This window comes from Myotis yumanensis, unplaced genomic scaffold (assembly GCF_028538775.1).
Source record: "Myotis yumanensis isolate MYYU_CA2020_CCGP unplaced genomic scaffold, mMyoYum1.0.hap1 SCAF_14, whole genome shotgun sequence".
In the NCBI taxonomy this organism is placed as follows: domain Eukaryota; kingdom Metazoa; phylum Chordata; class Mammalia; order Chiroptera; family Vespertilionidae; genus Myotis; species Myotis yumanensis.
In genome coordinates this window covers 16,977,398-16,999,282 of record NW_027223765.1, presented here as the reverse complement: position 1 = coordinate 16,999,282, position 21,885 = coordinate 16,977,398, and the positions used below count along the sequence as shown (strand labels likewise).

The window sequence follows — 21,885 nt, the reverse complement described above, 5'->3', positions numbered from 1 at the left end:
CTCTCTCCCTCTCCCATCCTCTCTGAAATCAATAATCATATTTTAAAAAGAAAAAGAAAGAAAAGCAACCAATTTCTGTTTCTCTCTCACCTTAATGTTTCTCTCTCTTTCTCTTCCTCCTCCTCTCTCTCAAATAAAATTTAAAAACATATATCCTCTCGTGAGGATTTAAAAAAGATATAGAATCTCAAAAAACTTCATTATTTTCAGTCCTCAAAAACAAAACCACCATGGTGCGATCTAATTAGCTGAACAACTGGCATATATTTTATTTTACCAGCAGTTCCTAATTTACAAATGATTTTATAAATAATGAAAAAATCCAAATGCAGGTCATGAAAAGTAAATTTACTTATAATGTAACTGGAATAATACTGGCAATAGTCCAAGCATTGGGTCCCAAAGCAAAGTTAAGAAGTGAGTAATTACTCCAGCAGCTGAAACAGCAACCACAGCATCAAGGAGGAAGAAAAATGATCTCCAAGAGCTCACATAAGAAAGTGCTTTGGGGAAAAAAATCATGAATGAAAGAAGAAACTATAAAAGTAAAACATTCTAGCTAAAAAAAAAAAAAAGCAAAATTTGCAAGGTCTCAAGCAATAGGGAAACTAAGGAGTACTAATTGCATACATTATTCTTGAGGAATATTAATAAGTTGGGGACTATCTGCATAAAACAACTTAACATAAAAAATTAAACTTGAAATATACTTACGGATCAATAGAAACTTTAATGCAGGTCATGTTCTTATCCCTCTGTTTATTGTCAGCTGCATTAACTACAAAATTAAATATCCAATGAGTAATGAAATACGCAGTATACAAATAAATACATGGACACAACTGCATGTGCATCGAACTTAATATAAACATTTACATATGGTAATATTTAATAAAAATAATTACTGATAATATCTAATACAAAACCTTATTTTCTAAATAATATTGTTAAATTTTATAGCATACCAAATTACTGTCATGTCTTCTATTACAAAACAATGAAGGGGGAAAATTTTGTATTATATAAAAACAAATTAAATAAGAGCAAACATCTGCTGTTAGATTTAACTATATTTTATCTTGGTAACAAATAACTACTTTCTCTTGCTCATCAATAAACTAGTGATTTTATAGACAGATTGAGCTAAAACCAATCAGTTGTTTTTTTAATAACAAGGGCAAAGTCTTTAGCATCCTCAGAAATCTCTAAATCCTATGCACTATAATTGATAATAGTATATTTGTATACATTAACCACTGTTTCGGTAAATTTGAACACAAGCTGGCTGTCAAATTAAACTTCAATTATAGAAGGAGTATGTTCCTAACTAAATACCTAAAAGTAAAACTGGATGTAGAGTTGGGAGGCAATAGTGAAAGAAACAAAACTTAAGTAACGGGTTTTACTCTCCTATCCTCTTCCCAAAGACCCTCTGGAAGAAGCTCAGACCCAGGCTACTCTGTTATCTAGGAAATCTCAATTGGCACTGATAAGGAGGCAGAGCACAGTCTCTACAAAGTCCTTGGCTAAAAACATATCCCAAGTGCAAGCATCTCCTACGAGTCAATTAGACTATGCATTTCACTGTGATTTGATTAATGACGTGACTTGGAGAGAAAAGAGATAATTCAGAACAAAGGTTGTTAACCTTTCTACCCAACAGAAATACTGAATTTGTTGGTGAAAAACTTTTTACCTCAAACTCACTGAATCTGCAAGGTACAGGCCCTATAATCTCTACTTAATATGCCCCCAGGTGACTGGGATTTAAGCAACTCCCAGATTATTGCATATCCAGGACCACAGACCAATTTTGGGATTACTAATTAAATATAACACATCCATTTTACAAATGAACAATTAAAACACAAAGATATGATAAGCAGATATTACAGCAAATTATTTAAATTTTCTGAAGAATATTTATATTCAGCATAAAAAAGATTTGCCTTTAAAATTTATACTATAAGTCTGGCCTTATATAGGGACATTATAATGACATTAGTAGAAACAGCTGCATCAAATCTTAAGCAAGTACTCACCCAAGATTTCATCAAAGATCTTGTATAAACCTGGCACAAAGGTAACTTCTCTGCAATTCATTCCTACATCTTCATCATACACCCACATTAGCTGTGTTGGGAAAAATTCAAAAGGACTGATGAAGTAAAAAGTGTTTACCATCAATTTTATAGTATAAACCCACATTTGTCATTTATATTGTAAAAACGTAGACCTTCAAAGTAAATATCAAGAACAACAACAAAATAACATATACTACTTCAGTTACAATGTCATTATATTTACAATCAATTTAATAACCTCAAAACTGAAAATTATTCATTTTGTAGCATATGTATCTTATCCATAAAAGTTAGCTTTAATATAAGGCACCAAGAATTGTTATAAATAGTATTTAAATAAAATAGAAAGAAAATGGAAATATCTTATATTTACTTTACACTTTCACTTCAAGCTATGTATTTTCCTATTGTATAAGGAGCCCAAAGTAAAATAATATGAACACAGCATGACTTTGGTATCAAAGAGATCTAGCTTGGAATCCTAGCTCTTACTAGTTATAGATCTGAGAAAGGTACTTTATTTAAACTTCAGTGTCCTCATCTATAAAATAGAGATAGCAGCACCTTCTTCCCAAAATTGTTAAAATCAAACAAGATAATGTGTAAACCAAGTCCATAGTAAGCATTAAGTCATTAGTGTGCATGTATAAATTCTAGAACTTAAAGCAGTGGTTCTTAACCTTCCTAATGCCAAGACCCTTTAATACTGTTCCTCATGTTGTGGTGACCCCCAACCATAAAATTATTTTTGTTGCTACTTTATAACTGTAATTTTGCTACTGTTATGAATCATAATGTAAATATCTGATATGCAGGATGAATTTTCATTGTTACAAATTGAACATACTTAAAGCATAGTGATTAATCACAAAAACAATATGTAATTATGTTTTCCGATGGTCTTAGGCAACCCCTGTGAAAGGGTCGTTCAACCCCTAAAGGGGTCGCGACCAACAAGTTGAGAACCGCTGACTTGAAGTGTCTGTAAACCCCAGCATGCATGAACTTAAACATTTTTTTTTAAGTTCATTTAATACCATTTTACTCTATACTTCTGGTATACCTCTGATATACTTCTTACCTCTGATATACTTCTTACCTCTGATAGTTTTTATCTCCTAGTTTTCTCTTTTAATCTCTAGGAAGAAATGAGGACATTTCTACCTCTCTTAAATCCCCTCCTTATTTTGCTTATGGCCACAGAAACAAGAAAATATGTACTTACAAAGTATATAATCATAAACATTTTATTAGAGTAGATATAAATACACATCTCCTAATTCCAATAAAATTTAAAAATAATTACCTGTGTCAATGGTTCCACTGACCCAATGTATGTATCAGGACGAAGGAGAATGTGTTCAAGTTGTGTCTTTTTCTGATACACTCTCTCAACAGACAACTTCTTTGAAGAATCATTTCTGTTTGCAGTTTCTGACTCTTCTTTTTTTGCAGCATTGTTCTGATCAAAAAGAGTCTAAAATTAACCAAAAAATCAAATTTAAATAACCTACCAAGGGGTAAACTAAAATGTGTATGGACACATGACATAATTTTGCTGTTGAAAAGAAAACTTATCTTTCAGGCTCACTGATTTTTAAGTCCTAAGAGAACAGCATAGCCCTAACCGGTTTGGCTCAGTGGATAGAGCGTCGGCCTGCGGACTCAAGGGTCCCAGGTTCAATTCCGGTCAAGGGCATGTACCTCAGTTGCAGGCACATCCACAGTGGGGAGTGTACAGGAGGCAACTGATTGATGTTTCTCTCTCATCGATGTTTCTGACTCTCTATCCTCTCCCTTCCTCTTTGTAAAAAAATCAATAAAATATATTTTTTTTTAAAAAAAGAGAGAACAGCATATTTACTGACAGTCTAGTTCTTTTTATAATACTAGAGGCCCAATGCACGAAATTCGTGCAAGGGGCTCGGCCCTCGCAGCCCCACTGGCTTAGTCCAGAAGGTCGTCTGGAAAGTCATTCTGCTGTTTGGTCTAATTAGCATATTAGCTCTTTATTATATAGGATAGTATGAAACTGCAGTTTTGACTGAGCCCAAAAAGTAGGTACACATATTCACCAGAGGAGCTAGGACAGCCTACCTATATTCAATCCAGAAATATAAACATCTCCTAATTCTGTAAGATAATCAACATAATTTTTCTAGTTCTCAAAACTACCCAAGAAATGTGAGTTCTGATCAGGTTACAAGTTTACAATGACTGAACCTGGCTGGCTACAAAGGTCCCAAAAACTTCCAAATTAAGTTCCTTGCCATTAACTACTGAAGATTATGGTAAAGAGTGGGCAAAAGTAGCTTAAATAAAATAGTAACCTATGTAGTTAGTATATACTGATATGGCTGAGAATAAACACTAAACATAGTTTACAAAATGTTAAATTCCTCACTTTTGCAGGTTATGCCATATTCCTTACATTTCAGTGATAGGTGCCCCATTACTGAGACACCCTATGATTCCAGTTTCTCTCTAATTCCAAGGAGGCAGAGTTTGGTGATCCTGATTCTAACCATTATAGGAAACTAGAGGCCCAGTGCATGAAAATTCATGCACTGGAGAGGGAGGGTCCAGTGCATGGATTCATGCACATTGAAAGGAAATTAGAAGAAATATTTTAATATCACTATTTGCCCTTTCTCTATAATAGAAGTGTCGGAGATGAAAGAAAATTAGTAAAATGTATATGAAAATAATATATAAATTGATTAATAAACAACAACATGATATAACAACAAAGACATGATATAAAAACAACCAAATTCACAATCAACAATGACAGATTGAAACACATGCATATGATTGATGCCAGCAAGAGCTTTATATGTATCACGCATGCACGAGCCAATGTTTATTTATTTATTTTTTAAATATATTTTATTGATCTTTTACAGAGAGGAAGGGAGAGAGATAGAGAGCTAGAACCATCGATGAGAGAGAAACATCGATCAGCTGCCTCCTGCACGCCCCCCACTGGGGATGTGCCCGCAACCCAGGTACATGCCCTTGACCGGAATCGAACCCAGGACCCCTCAGTCCGCAGGCCAATGCTCTATCCACTGAGCCAAACCGGCCTCGGCAACCAATGTTTATTTTTAAATTGGCAGTGCACGTCATATGTACCAGCCGGTCGGACAGTCAGACAAAGGTATGGTCGGTCACTTAGACTTTTATATTTATACTAGAGGCCCGGTGCACAAAAATTTGTGCACTGGGGGGGGGAGGGGGTTCCCTCAGCCTGGCCTGTGCCCTCTTGCAGTCTGGGACCCCTCAGGAGATAACGACCTGCTGGCTTAGGCCTGCTCCTGGGTGGCAGAGGGCAGGCCCAATCCCTAGGTGCAGCCCCTGGTCGGGCTCAGAACAGGGCTGATTGGGGAGTTGGGGCGCCGCACCCTGTCATGCACAGAGCAGGGCGGATTAGGAGGTTGCGATGCCACCCTCAGTCACTCACAGGGTGGGGACGATTGGGGGGTTGCGGCACCGCCCCCTGTCACACTCAAGGCAGGGTCGATGGGGAGGTTGCGGCGCCACCCTGTCACGCACAGAGCAGGGCTGATCAGGGAGTTGGGGCACTGCCCCCTGTCACTCACAGAGCAGGGCCAATCAGGGGGTTGGGCGCTGCCCCCTGTCACGCACAGAGCAGGGCCGATCAGGGGGTTGAGGAGCTCCCCCCTGTCACGCACAGAGCAGGGCCCATCAGGGGGTTGGGGAGCTTCCCCCTGTCACGCACAGAGCAGGGCCTGTGTGTGTGGGGGGGTGGGGGGGGGAGTTGGGGCACCGCCCTCTATCACCCACAGAGCAGGGCCAATCAGGGGGTTGGGGCGCAGCCACTGTCACACTCAGGGCAGGGCCGATGGGGAGGTTATGGCTCTACCCTGTCACACACAGAGCAAGGCCCGTGGAGGGGGGTTGGGGCGCCATCCTCTATCACCCACAGAGCAGGGCCGATCAGGGGGTTGGGGCGCCGCCACTGTCACACTCGGGGCAGGGCCGATGGAGAGGTTATGGCTCTACCCTGTCACACACAGAGCAGGGCCCCTGGGGGGGGGGGGGGTTGGGGCGCCGCACCCTGTCACACACAGAGCAGGCCCCATCAGGGGGTTGGTGTGCTGCACCCTGTCAAACACAGAGCCGCAGGGCAATCAGGGGATTGGGGAGCTCCCCCCTATCAGGCACAGAGCAGGGCTGATCAGGGGGTTTGGGCGCTGCCCCCGTCACGCTGATCCCAGTGCCGGGAGCCTCGCTGCTCCGCTGATCCCGGTGCCAGGAGGCATATTACCCTTTTACTATATAGAATAGAGGCCTGGTGCATGGGTGGGGGCTGGCTGGTTTGCCCTGAAGGGTGTCCTGGATCAGGGTGGGGGTCCCCACTGGGGTGCTCTCCAGTCTGGGTGAGGGGCTGAGGGCTGTTTTCTCGGAAGCGAGTGACTGAAGCTCCCAACTGCTCCTTGTTTTCTTTCTTTTTTTTTTTTTATTCTGGGTCAGCTTTAGCTCTGAGGCCTCGCTGCTGAAAACATCGATACAATGTTGCGGTCTGGCTGGCTTTCAGTCCGGCTGGTTTCTGGGGTTTTGTTTAGCTTCTTATTTGCAACATAGTACATAGTTGCTTAGAGTTGCAGCTGAGAGGCCGGCAAGTTAGGCGGGGAACATTGGAGTCCGCAGTCACTGAAGCAAGCAAGCCTCCCTGCTCACTTCAGTGCATGGCTGCCAGCTGCTATCTTGGCTGACAGTTAATTTGCATAAGGATATGCTGATTAGCCAATGGGAAGGGTAGCGGTCGTATGCCAATTACCATGTTTCTCTTTTATTAGTGTAGATTAGTAGATATTAATAAAAATGTTAAATTTTTTTAAAAAAGAATTTATAACTTTCTCCACAACCCTTTACTACCAATGGCCACCATCACCTCCCAAATGGATACATGAAAATGAGAAATGTGGAAAATACAATTAATAAATAACACAAGAATTAACTCTGTGTTTCATAGACTCACAAAAGTAGGTTTCAATTGTATGGGAAAAAAAATAATACAATAAACTGTTTCACGTATTCACAAGTATAGAGCTACTTTTGCCCACCTCTGCATATACATAGTTAGAAAATAAGTGTGACCATGTATTTAAAACATTTTTATGCCAAAATATCTTTTCCTAAATATCACATGACAAGAGTTGAAGAAACAGAGGTACAATTCTATTTAAAGTAATTGAAAGCATTAAGGAATACACATTATTTATAGAATATCATAATAAAACAGACATTTTGAGGTCTTTGTACACATTCCAAATCAACTCAATTATGATATTGAATAATTTCTAAAACTTCATATAAATCTTTACCGTGGATATTTTATGGAGTAAATATTTTTAGTTACCCATACCAAAAAATATCTGTTAATTATAAACTTCTATTTCTATAATTTTTATTGAAAATTATGACAAATATTTTTAAATTATAGTCTATTAAAACTATACTGTTTAGTGAACAAAGTTACAAAAGTGTATATTAAAATGAACCCATATTCATCAGGAAAAAAATTAAAATATATCCACAGAATATCAATAAAAATTATCTGAGAAACAGAAATATTGGCCATTTTCATCTTCTGATACACACTTTCTCATTTTCTACAATGAATACATATAGGCATATTTTAAATCTTATTAACCTATCCACATAAAAACGTAATTAAGCTAGAAAAAAAACAGAAGGTTTCTTTTTTCCCAAGGCACTGTTTATACCTTCTTATTACTTCTGCTGTCCCAACTTCCTAACTAGAATCTAGGCAAAAAGGTAAGTGAAACCCAAGATTGGCAGCCTTGACAGAGTAGAAAGCAGAAATTAACAGTGCCGTCAAATTTGTCTTACTTTCCCATTCTCAACAAATGGTAGTTTGCAATGCTCACTGGCTCGTGAGCAATAAAAAAAGGTTTTCTCCTGAGAAGTCTATATGTTTTTCTTACAGAAACCTAGAATGATGGTCTCTTTCAGCTCCTGTTTATTAGTAAAGCTGCCTCCTAAGTAGTGGGCTGGCCATTAAAAATCAAAGTCTGGGGGTAAAGCAAGAGAGGGCAGTTTCCCTCTCCCTTCCCATTCAGTGGAAGGTCCCATCCCTAGAACAGGTATGAACACAAACAACATCAGCCTAAGAACAGAGAAATTAAGTGAGAAAAAATATGTTCACCACCAGATGTAATTATTACTATCTTTATCTTTAAAAAAAGAAAAAGAAAAGGTCACCCTGAGTAGCTTTTCAATTTTAACAGTTACTGATAATATTCAGAAAAAAAGATCAAAAAATTAATCTGAACAAAAAAAGACCAGCAAACTCTCATGTACATGTTTATAAAAAACATGCTCAATCCCACAGATGATAAAGGAGAGCAATATATTTGATACTGTAAGCTAAAAGAATTATAGTCATTTTAAATATTGAAAAGAAGGATTTTTGGATTCAAAATAATTTAACCTTTTCTTTTTCTTATACATTCATAGTAATGATATATTGCACTATCATAATTACACTTAAGTATTCCACATTAACTAAAAATTAACAATATGTCTTTTTAAAAAATCAGTTACCAAAAGCATTCCAAATAATCTTTCATCAAAGTTTGATAAAAACTGATAGCATTATTTAAGTTTATTTGTAATTTATTTTACTTGTTGGGTGGTTAAATTACCAAACTGTTTATAGTAATAAATAATATCGACACCCAATTACACTGGAATCTAAGAAACTAGAAGTCCGGTGCATAAAATTTGTGTGTGTGTGTGTGTGTGTGTGTCCCTCAGCCTAGCCTGCACCCTCTCCAATCTGGGACCACTCGAGGGATGTCCGACTGCCCGATGGGATTGGGCCTAAATGGGCAGTCGGACATCCCTCTCACAATCCAGGACTGCTGGCTCCCAACCCCTCACCTGCCTGCCTGCCTGCCTGATTGCCTCTAATCACTTCCCTGCCAGCCTGATCGATGCCTAACTGCTCCCGTCAGCCCAATTGCCCCTAACTGCCCTCCCCTGCCGGCCTGGTCACCCCCAACTGCCCTCCCCTGCTGGCCCAGTCATCCTAACTGCCCTCCCTTGCCAGCCTCGTCGCCCCTAACTGCCCTCCCCTGCCAGCCTGATTCCCCCCAACTGCCCTCCCCTGCAGGCCTGGTCACCCCCAAATGCCCTCCCCTGCTGGCCATCTCGTGGTGGCCATCTTTGACCACATGGGGCAGCCATCTTGTGTGATGGTCAATTTGCATATTACCTCTTTATTAGATAGGATTAGGGTCACATTTTCATTCCCAGGTAAATTAAAGACAATAAAATGTTAAGCAATCCCATCCCATATTAAGATAAATATCCTTCAGAGAGCTAAAATAGTTGTTTTAATTCTATTCTTTGTGATTTACACATATGATGATACCATAATTAACTTTTTCTAAGGTTCAAAAACTGGCTGCCAAATTAAACAATACATTATCAGGGACTTTTAAATTATAACAGAAACATCAAAATAACATATTAAATCTTTTTTAAAATGTTAATCTATCTTATAGGACTTTTGCAATACTGCTAACTCCTAGTAAAAGAATATAGATTTCATATATACCCAACTCAACCTTTATCAAGAATACTTCTCAACTACCAGAGAAAACATTCCAATAAAACAAACTACTCATTTTAGAATGAGTATATAACAAGATTATTTTGTAAAAAGAAAGTTTTTTTTCTTGCACAGAGTTGCCACCTAAAATATAGCAATTTGGGGCAATCACCCACAGTTCCTGTTTTTATAAGGAGAATACATTTCTACCAAAGAGGTGAAAGGAGATGGAGATGGCCTGCCAGTTGGTGCTAAAAAGAAACTGAGTCACTCATTCACATAATCAGCACAGAAATCTCACCATCCCCAAGCAAACAGGAGTGGGACCAGCAAAAGCTTTAGAAACAAGTCTCTTGTATCTTCTAGCAGGGGTGGGAAAGTCCAGCCCAGGGGTAGTAAAAAACCCCTGAAATCATTTGGTCTGGCCCTTCCAAGGCAACTGCAGGCAGAACTAGAAATTCAGTAAATCTTGGAGCTTTTTACATAGCAACATACATTTATATTAAGTGAATTATATTAAGCAAATTATGTTTAAATATCCAAATGGCCCTTGGCAAAAAAAAAAAAGGTTCCGCACCCCTGCTCTATAGGCTCCCCACAGACTTCCATTACCTTTTTGTATCATCTTCTCCTCTTTTCTCCCTCAAAACTGCCATGCTTAATATCCATTTTAGCCATATTTTACCTACATAACAATAGCAATGGTTATGTTATCTAACCATCGTTAATGAAAACAAAAACTATCTATTTGTCTTCCGTCTATGCTCCTCTAGAAATGTCTTTCCAAAGACAGGGACAAGGAGAAATATGGAAGATGAGGGATACTTGAGAGGATAAGAAATGCTAAAATGTCCACTGTGAATATAAAATAAAAATACATTTTCTGTAAAAGGCATCCAAATCTGAAAGGACAAAGTTAAGCTATCACTATTTGCAGATGATAAAGACTTCACCAAACAACTATTAGAACTAATCAATGAATTCAGTTACAGTTGCAGAATACAAAAGCAATATACAAAAATCTGTTGTGTTTCTGTACACTGATAACAAACTATCAGAAAGAAAGAAAACAACCCAATTTACAACTACATCAAAAAAGAATAAACTACCTAGGAATAAATTTATCCAAGAAGGTGAAGACCTGTGCACTAAAAATTATGAGACAATAAAAAACAAAAATAAAAAATAAATAAAATGGAAGAAGACACAAATTAATGGAAAGATATTCTGTGCTCGTGGATTGGAAGAATTAATCTATATTAATAAAAGGATAATATGCTAATTAGACTGGGAGACCTTCCAGGAGACCTTCCGGACATTCTTCTGGACAAAGCAATGGTGGTGGGGCCAAGATAGAGGAGGTTAGAGGCCAAGAGGGGAGGGCAGTTGTGGGTGATCAGGCTGGTGGGGGGCGGGGCCGTTGGGGGTAAGCAGACCAGCAGGGGGGGTCAGTTGGAGGTGATCAGGACAGTGTGGGGGGGGGGGGGGCAGTTTGGAGTGAGCAGGCCAGCAGGGGGAAAGTTGGGGGCGAGCAAGCCAGTGGGGAGGGAAAGTGGGGGTGAGCAGGCCAGCAGAGGGGCAGTTGGGGGTGATCAGGCTGGCGGGGGGGGGACGCATTTGGGGGCGAGCAGGCCAGCAGCGGGGGCAGTTAGGGGGAAGCAGGCCAGCAGACAGAGTGGTTAGGGGCAACCAGACAGGCAGGCAGGTAGGTGAGTGTTTAGGAGCCAGCAGTACCGGATTGCGAGAGGGATGTCTGACTGCCGGTTTAGGCTCGATCCCTGTAAACCGGCAGTAGGACAACCTTTGAGGGGTCCCAGATTGGAGAGGGTGCAGGCCAGGCTGAGGAACACCCCTACCCCATGCACAAATTTCGTGCACCGGGCTACTAGTATTGTTATAATGCCCATACTACCCAAAGCAAACTACAGATTCAATGCAATCCCTATTAAAATTCCAATGGCATTTTTTACAGTAATCAAACAAAAATCAACTCAAAATGGAATAAAGACTTTGAATGTAAGACCTGAAACCATAAAATTCCTAGAAGAAAACACAGATGGTAAGCTCCCTAAGATCAGTATTGGTGATGATTTTCAGGATCTCAGACCAAAAGCAAAGGCAACAAAAGCAAAAACAAATAAATGGGACTACATTAAACTAAAAAGCTTCCTTCTACACAGCAAAGGAAACCATTAACAAAATGAAAGGCAACCTACCAAATGGAAGAAAATATTTGCAAAGCACATGTCTGATAAGGGATTAATATCTAAAACATATAAAGACCTCATACAACTCAATAGCAAAAAAAAAAAAAAATACAGACAGACAAACAAACAAAACCCTAAACAATCTGATTTAAAAAATGGGCAGAGAATCTGAGTAGTTATTTTCCAAAGACATACAGATGGCCAACAGGTACATGAAAATGCGTTCAGTATCACTAGGCGTCAGAGAAATGCAAATCAAAACCGTAATATCACCTCACACCTGTTAGAAGGCTATTACCAAAAAAAAACATGAAATATAAAATTGTTGGCAAAGATGTGGAGAAAATGGAATTCTTGTGCACTGCTGGTGGGAACGTAAGTTGGTATAGCCACTATGAAAAACAGTATGGCTTGTCTTCTAAAAATTAAAAATATAACTACCATATGATCCAGCAATTTCACTTCTGGGTATTTATCTGAAGAAAAATGAAAACACTGACTCAAAAAAGATATATGTACCCCCATATATGCTCACTGCAGCATTTGTTACAATAGCCAAGACACAGAAGCAATCTAAAGTGTTCATCAATGGATGAATGTATAAAGAAAATGTCACACTTACACACACACACACACACACACACACACACACACACTGAAATGTTATTCAGCCATAAAAAATGAAATCTCCTCATTTGTGACAATATTAATAAACTTGAGAAGTCATTATGCTAAGTGAAATAAGTCTGAGAAAGGCAGATCCTATATGATCTCAATTATGAAGAATCTAAAACAAAACAAACAGAAAACAAACTCATAGATACTGAGCACAGACTGGTGGTTGCCCAAGTTGGGGAATGGGGAGAAAGGGGGTCAAGGTGGTTAAAATGTATAATGTATACTATATAATGTTTAGTATGGCAACTATAGTTAATAGTACTTTATTGTATATCTGAAAGTTGCTGAGAGTAGATCTTAAAAGTTCCCAGCATAAAAAAAAAAATTATAACTATGTGTGATGCTGGATGTTAAATATGACCCTGCTGTTGTTATGTACGTGAAATATGCCTAGAGTTATTACAGTGATTATTGCTTAATATTAAAAAATACACTTTCGCCAGAACCGGTTTGGCTCACTGGATAGAGCGCCGGCCTGCGGACTCAAGGGTCCCAGGTTTGATTCTGGTCAAGGGCATGTACCTTGGTTGCAGGCATATCCTCAGTGGGGGGCGTGCAGGAAGCAGCTGATGGATGTTTCTCTCTCATCGATGTTTCTGGCTCTCTATCCCTCTCCCTTCCTCTCTGTAAAAAATCAATAAAAATATATTTTAAAAAATACACTTTCTCTGAGATAAAATAAATGAAAAAATTTATCACTGGATTTAAAAAAAAGGAAAACCCATTTGAGAGCTTACTATTTGCCAAGTATTATGGGAATTATATGAATAATTTCAATGCATCCTCAAATTTTCCTTATACATTCATAAGAGCTTCTTAAAGTCGACGTTTATTATGATCCTCTTTTTACAGATGAGGAAACTAAGGTCTGAAGAAGTTAGATGTTTTCCCAAAACTAACAAAGCTAGTACTAGAAGAAGCTGAATTATGAAACCAGATGATGTGATTTCATAGCCCATACTTTTAAAGAGCATTATGCTATACAACAGTTATATACCCTGTGAGGGAAATGTACTTCCTAACTTTTTGTATGAAAGAAAAAGGTTAGTAGAAAAAAAAAGATATAGGTATATCCCAGAAGGCTTTGTTTATCCTGTCACATCAGGGTATAAGAAATGAGTTGTTTTGTTCTTAATGTTTTCAAATGGAAGAGGCAGAGTAAATACTGGTTAAGAACATAAACCTGGTTTAAAACCCACTTTTGCCTTAGCCATGCCCTAATAGTTTGTTACCTAATCTCTAGCCCTGTTTCCTTCTCTGAAAATAGAAATAATTATACCTTTTCTTTAAATAAAAATAACCTTAATAGGCCTGCATGGCTCAGTGGTTGAGCATTGACCTATGAACCAGAAGGTCACAGTTCAATTCCCAGTCAGGGCACATGCCTGGGTTGCAGGCTCAATTCCCAGTGTGGGGCATGCAGGAGGCAGCCAATCAAAGATTCTCTCTCCTTGTTGATGTTTCTCTCTCTCTCTCTCTCTCTCTCTCTTTCTCTTTCTCTCTCTCTCTCTCTCTCTCTCCCAGTGTGGGGCATGCAGGAGGCAGCCAATCAAAGATTCTCTCTCCTTGTTGATGTTTCTCTCTCTCTCTCTCTCTCTCTCTCTCTTTCTCTTTCTCTCTCTCTCTCTCTCTCTCTCTCTCTCTCTCTCCCTCCCTCCCTCTCTAAAATCAATAAAAATATTTTAAAAACTGGGTCATATTTGTATTTTAAAAATTGGCTTATTAAAAAAAATACTTAGAAAAATGTAACTGCTACTACCACCCAAGTACTGAACAGATTTGGAATCATACAGGTGAACACTCTCACTTCTACTCAGAAAAGCTAGCACAGTTTATAAAAAATGTTACTAAATACTGCTATTATGTTATTTGAGAATGTATCTAAAAAACACTGCTACTTGACCACTTGTTCTTATAATGACAGAAGAATTTTCAGGAAGTTAAGTATATTAATTATCCAATTTGTAACAATAACTGAGGTTGGATTCGGCTCTTTGCTAAACACTATATGGATACAAACTAGTAAAATACATGGTCTCTGACTTCAGGAGTTTATAATCTAACTAGAGGCCAGGTAAACAGAATTCATGTATGGATAGGGTCCCTAGGCCTGGCTGGCGATCAGGGCCAATCTGTGTGGCGACCAAGCAGGGCCAATCTGTGGGGCGACAGGCAGGGCTGGCACCCACCTTGGCTGGCCTGGGGCCTGCAGGCTGGGGGCAGCTCCTGCCTTGAGCGTCTGCCCCTGGTGGTCAGTGCACGTCATAGCAACCAGTTGTTCCACCAGTCATTCGCCGTTCGGTCAATTTGCATATTAGGCTTTTATTATATAGGATTGTTAAGACAAAAGTATCACACATGAAAGTTCCATAAAAAAGAAAGACATTTACATTTTATGATCCCTAAGAGTAACAGAAAAAGAGGAGTATAAACTGGAGGATAAAAGATTGGTGAGACTCTCAAGTGGCCTTGAAGAGTAATTAATATTTAGACTGGTAAAGAGAGGAGAAAGAGGCATTCCTGATGTAAGGTAACCATGCAAAGGCAAAAATGACCACAACATGACATGCAAGAGACTGTGAAGAGATAAATCTAACTATGAGAACTATCTGAAATATGTTTCATTTTGGAGAGCACATAATTTATAAAAGAGTTGGCTTTGAAAATCTGAGCAGATTAGACTTGTGATAATGAGCCACTAAAGCAATGTTCTTTAAAAATAAAATAATATAATATATATATTATTGATTTCAGAGAGGAAGGGAAAGGGAGAGAGAGATAGAAACATCAATGATGAGAGGGAATTACTGATTGACTGCCTCCTGCATGCCACCTACTGGGAATTGTGCTTACAACCCAGGCATGTGCCCTTGACTAGAAAGGAACCTGGGACCATTCAGTCTGCAGGCCGCCACTCTACCCACTGAGCCAAACCAGCTAAGGCTAAAGCAATGTTCTTAAAACAAATCTTGAATTAAGAAATACTCAGTCAAAAAAATTGTTTTATATTTCATTAAATTTTACTTTAAAAATACTACAGTGTTAACTGTGGTTTAGTATTTTTTTTAAAAAAAGATATACTTTTCGCCAAAACCGGTTTGGCTCAGTGGATAGAACGTCGGCCTGCAGACTGAAAGGTCCCAGGTTTGATTCCGGTCAAGGGCATGTACCGTGGTTGCGAGCACATCCCCAGTGGGAGATGTGCAGGAGGCAGCTGATCGATGTTTCTCTCTCATCGATGTTTCTAACTCTCTATCTCTCTCCCCTCCTCTCTGTAAAAAATCAATAAAATATATTATTAAAAAAAAGATATACTTTTAGAAATAAATACTGAAATATTTACAAACAGTGATATGATTTTTTGTTTCAAAATAATGGAAGGGGAAAGGTGGGTAACCTTGAATTGATAATTGTTGAAGATTGATAAAGTCTCTACACTTTTCTGGCCACCATTTTTTCATATGCTTAATATTTTCTTATTTCTTTTAAAAAATTTACTTTATTGTTGAAAGTATTACAGATACCCCCTCTGGTTTTTTTGTTTGTTTGTTTTTTCCCATTGACCTCTCCATCCTGCACCTGTCCCTCCCAGGCCTTCACCACACTATTGCTTAATATTTTCTTTTACAGTATTTTTAGCCTAACAAATTTGAGGACTACTGGGGGGGGATGAATATTCACATAGTGATTAATTGTATTCTAATATTTCCACAAATCTATTTTTTACAAGAACTTAATGATAAAAGACTGGCATGAAATAGACTATTAGGGTCTACTAATTAAAACTTTACAAACTACAATTGAATTGAAGAAACTCTGCTTGTGTCAGTGGGAGAGGAAAAGAGGGCATCTGTAATACTTTCAACAATAAAAGTAAATTAAAAAAAGAAACTGTTGTTTCAGAGATGTCTTCATGGCTATTTTAACTCAAAATAGTTTTATTGTATATTTTCACTTTTTAAAATTTCAGATAATTGCAAATTCAACACAAAGCAAATACGTTATTAAGAAGTTTATCTCAATCTTAAACCATTTTGCTTTGTGGTTTCAGATATTTTAATGTAAACTTTCATGCAGTGACAATGTTAACACTACATACTGACCTGCCTCTTAACGGAAGTCAATACCAGGAACACACGGCATTACCCACCCATCCCCAAAATAATGATGTCAAGGACTAATTCCATTTTACTTCTTCCTGTTACCCAAAAGCAGATGGCAACATAACACTAGTTTCAACAAAGCAAATTACCCTTCTTCAGAAACAGATGACCACTGCATCAAACCCCTGAACTCTTGCAAAGAAACTATTTGGTTTCACTCTGGCTTAAAGATATTTTATGAAAGATAACTATTCTGATTGTGCATTTCTTGAACTTCACCAATAAAAACAAACATTTATTACACACAGCACTGTGCTACATATGTTATCTCAATTTTACAGATGAGAAAACAAGCTTAGAAAGATTTAGTTCCTTGTGCAAAGTCACACTGCCTATGTCTTGGAGACAGGATCTGAATCTACATCAATCTGACCTCAATGTCCACGCTCCTAAACACCTCACTCTATCATTTCCCACAAAACTAAACAAGTCTATCATCAATGGTATAGACATAAAGGTATAATATAATCTGACTTAAACCTAAAGCAAGCATCAAATCTTAAAGTAGACATATGGGGTAATTATCTTTTTAATTAATAAATTCAACAAAAAGGATATAATCTATAAATAAAGACTTATTTTTCTTTTCCTTATTTTACTATATTAATCCTATATGATAAAAGCCTAATATGCTAAGTGTCCAGTCGCCAGTTGTCCGTTCAGCCAATCAAAGTTAATATGCTAAGGCCGCTCAACCACTTGCTATGACACCCACTAACCACCAGGGGGCAGACAGTCAACCAGTTGCTATGACATGCACTAACCACCAGGGGGCAGACACTCCAACCGGTAGGTTAGCTTGCTGCTGGGGTCTGGCTGATCGGGACTGAGCAGCAGGCCAGACACACCCTGGAGCCCCGGGGCAGTCCCTCCCCAGCTGGCCAACCTCCTGCATCCCTCCCCAGCCCCTATAAGTGCACCAGTGGGGTCGCTCGGCCTGGCCTGCGCCCTCTCGCAATTTGGGACCCCTTAGGGGATGTTGGAGAGCCGGTTTTGGCCCGATCCCGCAGGCCAGGTTGAAGGATGCCACTAGTGCACAAACTCATGCACTGGGCCTCTAGTAGTTTTATAATGAAAAAATCTTTTAAAAATAAATTTCCGTTTCAAATGAACTTTTCTGATATTGAATGAGACCAATATTTCTTATACAAAGGAAAGTTTCTTACTGAGTTTGAAAGAAAAGGTGGTTATTTCATTATCTTCAAAGTTAAATAGCAATAAGTTAAAATATTACTGTCAAATGTGAAAGCCAACCAATCCAATCTTGGAGCAACATGTTTACCATTTCTCAGAGGTCCTCAGAGAAAACACTGATCAGGCCTCAATACTTCCAAATAGTGAATGAGAACCATCTGGCAAACGAAGTCCATTTTTAGTTGTTTGATTTTAGTTACAGGAGTAAGGGCCGTTAATTTTAAAATATCATTCTTTTTGTGATTATACATTCTCTCTCTCCCCCGAATGTCCACATGGGCCATTCATTATCTTATGTCAGATGACATCTTATGTCTCTGGCCTCTAGTCTATTCGTATTACATTATTGAAGTCATTTACAAATTTCGGAGAGATTCAACAATTAAGGGCCTGGCAACTTATTTTGCAAAGCACCTTGGCACAGAAACATGAATGGTTACAATGTTTTCCTGCCATCAGCAACATGCTTTGTACAGGAAGTACCTGTCAAGACAGCCACTCAACTCACCTAAACCTCACCCTCGCACAGAGAAAATAAAGAAGAATTCAATAATAAAAATGCCGGTGTGAAAGTTGCCTTCAGTGCTTTGAAAAAGGGGAGGGTCCCTCAAAAGTCCCTGGTGGGGGAAAAAAAAAATGAAACGCTTTTTTCTCGTTCTCCTGGGGACCTAGCCAGTTGGCTGAGCTGGACTATTCCGTGTAGGAAATGACCCCGCTGTGAACTCGATGCTGAGCAAGGGAAACGCCGGCGCGTTATCGATCGGCCGTGGGAATTGGATCTCTCGAGGTCTTCCCTCCGCTACGGCTCCGCGGCAGGAACTGGACGCCGAAATCCTTCCACTCCCCGGGACAAACCACTGGGGTCTCCTCCCGGACCCTCTCCATTCATCCGGTCCCGCCCGGTTGCACCTGCGAGGCTGAGCGCAGGTGAGCGCTTCTTTGAACCATCCGCCCCGACAGACCGACGGACGCCCGCAGCACAGCCACTGCAGTCAAACAGCCATCCGAAGGCGCTTTCAACCGACTGAGACGCGGCATTTAAGCGTAAATGGCCGTAGACAGATTCCCCGCCAAATCTATTCTTCTTGGAGATTCTATCTAAAGCATCCGAAATGGTTGCACTGACACACACACACACACACACACACACACACACACACTCTTCTCCGGGGTTTTCTGAAGCCACATTTGGAGAAAGTGCTGACCCCCGCAGACACACAAGCACACCCGTGATCTCAACCAGCGGGGAAAAGGTGAAGCGGGGCCCCACGTCCCGTGCCAGGCTCGTCCCCCAAAGTTTCAAGTGCACAGGACGCTCCTGCAGTCGGAGCCTCCAGGAGGCGCAGAGAAGAAAGGAAGGGGGCGGGGAGCTGAGGGTTCTGCGGGGAGAAGCCGACCCGGCGCGTTCCGCTCCGAGGACCGGATTTCCCTCTCCCCGTCCCCCGGCCCCCGCCCCTCCCCGGGCGCCCGGCGGCATTCCTGCCCCGCTGCGGCCCGGGAACAATGCCGAGGCCGGCCCCCCGCCCGAGCGCCCGCCACTCACCACCCAGGTCAGCGCCCCGTTGCCGCCGGCTCCCGCGCCGCCCGCCTTGGCCATGGCGGGTCCTCCGCTCGCAGGCCCCAGGCCCCGCCGCCGCCGCCGCTGCTCCCGCCTCCCCGCGGGCCGCCCGGCCCCGCTGCCCCGCACCGACCGCTCCGCTCGCCCAGCTCCTAGCGGCGGCGCCCCCCGCGCCCCATCGCCCAGACCCGGGAGGACGCCCGGCCGAGCCCAGCGAGGAGGCCGCGCCGCCCGCCGCCCTCAAACTCGAGGCGCGGCGTCCGCCTGGCCCGGGCCTAGCGCCGCTGAGGAGAAGGCGGAGGAGGAAGCGGGAGGAACCGGCGGCGGCGGAGCGGCAGCGGCACCTCCTCGTCCTCCCGCGGGCGCCTCGGCAAAAGGGGGGCCGAGGTCCCGGGGTGCGGGCGGCGGTGCAGGCAGAGAGCTCGGCAGGGGAGCCCGGGGCGTCGGGACGTGGCGGGGACACAGCGGCGCCTTGTCCTTCCTCGCGCTCCGCGAAGGCCGGCTGCTCGGGCGCCGGAGTCACCGCCGGAGCTGCTGCCTCCAAGGCCGGCTTCGCGGCCCGCGCTGCAGCCCCCGAGTCCTCACATCCACACGCCGAGACGGACAATAAACAGAGCCGCCGCCGCCGCGGTCGCCTCCCTCTTGTCCGGCATAACACCGCGCGCGCACACACTCGCACACCGGGGAGGGAGGGCGCGGCGGACGCCCCCGCTGTCAGTCAGCGCCTCGCCGCCCAATCGGGGCCTCGTCGCCCAGCCTCTCGGCCAATCCCAAAATTCCAAGCCCCCTGAGGGGCGGGACCCGAGGGGGAAACGTCATTGCGGGTAGCAACCGAAGGGAAGACTTGGGTTTTTTTGTTTGTGTGTGTGTGCGTGTGTGTAGGTTTTCCATTTGCAGGGAGATCGGGGGCTACTGTCAGGGGTCATGTGAGGGCGGCCAAGGGAAAGGGTCGGATTCGCCGGGGTCGATTGTAATCCTCCGAGCGAGCGTGCAGCCGGGGCAGGTCTTTGCCCCGGGCCCCTGGAGGTGGGGGGCGGGGGAGGGGGCAGGAAGGAGCCGGGGCTGTCCCAAAGGGAAAGTATTTTTAAAGAGCAGTTGTAAACCACAAGCCAGACGTTGTAGATCGCTGGTACCGGGAGGGCCGGCCTTGTGACCCCAGGCTCCCCAAGGCCCCAAGCGGACGACGCAGCTGCCAAAATGAATGCTTTGCTCAGACCTTCTCCTCCATCTCCTTCCCCAAAAGGGATCCGGTCCGCTTCCACAAAAGTGCTTTTAAAGAACCTAAATGATAAGAGACACGCGGGGAACGTGCCAGGGAAAGAATGCGGGGTGGCGGCGGGGAGGGTTCTGTTTTGACTCTTCGCTGACCTTCCTCTCTGCTCTGAAACAATGCGGAAATGTCACTGTCACCGAGTTCTCATCCCTGCAGCCTGTGCCTGCTACGCCTCTGAGAAGGCAGGCTTCCTATTTTAAATTCCTCTCGGTGGAATTTTAAATGCACACCAAGGGCTCCTTCCATTCACAGGAAAGCTTCCTAAGAACCAACAGGACCCATGCCGCCGCACCAAAACCTTTGGCAGATGGAAGGTGGCTTTACTTCATCCTGCTTTTCAGTGTTAATTCCCTTCAGCAAGTATGTATTGGGCGCACACTCGGTCAGCCTGTGCCAGGCTCGGCAATGGGTTCAAAATAAAAACGGGGGCCCTGACCGGTTTGGCTCAGTGGATAGAGCGTCGGCCTGCGGACTGAAGGGTCCCGGGTTCGATTCTGGTCAAGGGCATGTACCTTGGTTGCGGGCACATTCCCAGTAGGGAGTGTGCAGGAGGCAGCTGATGGATGTTTCTCTCTCTCATCAATGTTTCTAACTCTCTATCCCTCCCCCTTCCTCTCTGTAAAAAATCAATAAAATATAAAAAATAAAAACAGGGGTCCCTGATGGCAAATAATGTTTAATCTGGCCTGTTGGACAGACTAAAAAGGGATGAACGGCCACCAAAAGGAGTCCTTGAGGACGTGGAGTGCCACCAGCTAGTTGTGACAAGAGAGTTTTTTAAAAAGATGAGAACCGTGTTGCTGCTTTTGTGAAAAGGTGTTTCTGCGAACTTCTCTTCCAACTGGGTATTTCCTCTCAAGGGAAAACAAAAATGTCTCGGGTCACATCTTTCAACTGCCTTCTGGGTCCAGACGAGGGGGGAGCTCTAAAACATGGGAATAATTTAAACACCGTTTTTCTTAATTAGCTCTCTAGTGGCCATGTAATGTTGGCATATTTGGAACTTGGGTTCAGAACAGTGAGACCTTTCTTTACCTTGAACTTGAGGTGCAAGCTTGTAAATCAAGACACACCAGGGCTCTGAACCTGACCAGCTAAATATCTGTGTCTGCTATTTAACTT

General features: G+C 42.0%; 1 protein-coding gene across 2 annotated transcripts in view; it reads right to left on the bottom strand.

Moving 5' to 3' along the window:
- TOP2B (DNA topoisomerase II beta) overlaps positions 1 to 19,580 on the bottom strand; it is a 62,466-nt gene extending 42,886 nt beyond the window's left edge. Inside the window, exons 1-4 of one of the 2 annotated variants that reach the window (XM_070433306.1) lie at positions 19,476 to 19,580; positions 3,391 to 3,546; positions 2,043 to 2,133; positions 715 to 778 (exon numbers count right to left, since the gene is read on the bottom strand). In XM_070433306.1, coding sequence (XP_070289407.1) covers positions 715 to 778; positions 2,043 to 2,133; positions 3,391 to 3,546; positions 19,476 to 19,529 — 365 coding nt within the window. In that variant the 5' untranslated portion in view covers positions 19,530 to 19,580. Of the gene's footprint in view, positions 1 to 714; positions 779 to 2,042; positions 2,134 to 3,390; positions 3,562 to 19,475 lie in introns of both variants that reach the window. The other variant, XM_070433305.1, reaches the window with a different exon arrangement.
- Positions 19,581 to 21,885: the final 2,305 nt, after the last annotated feature.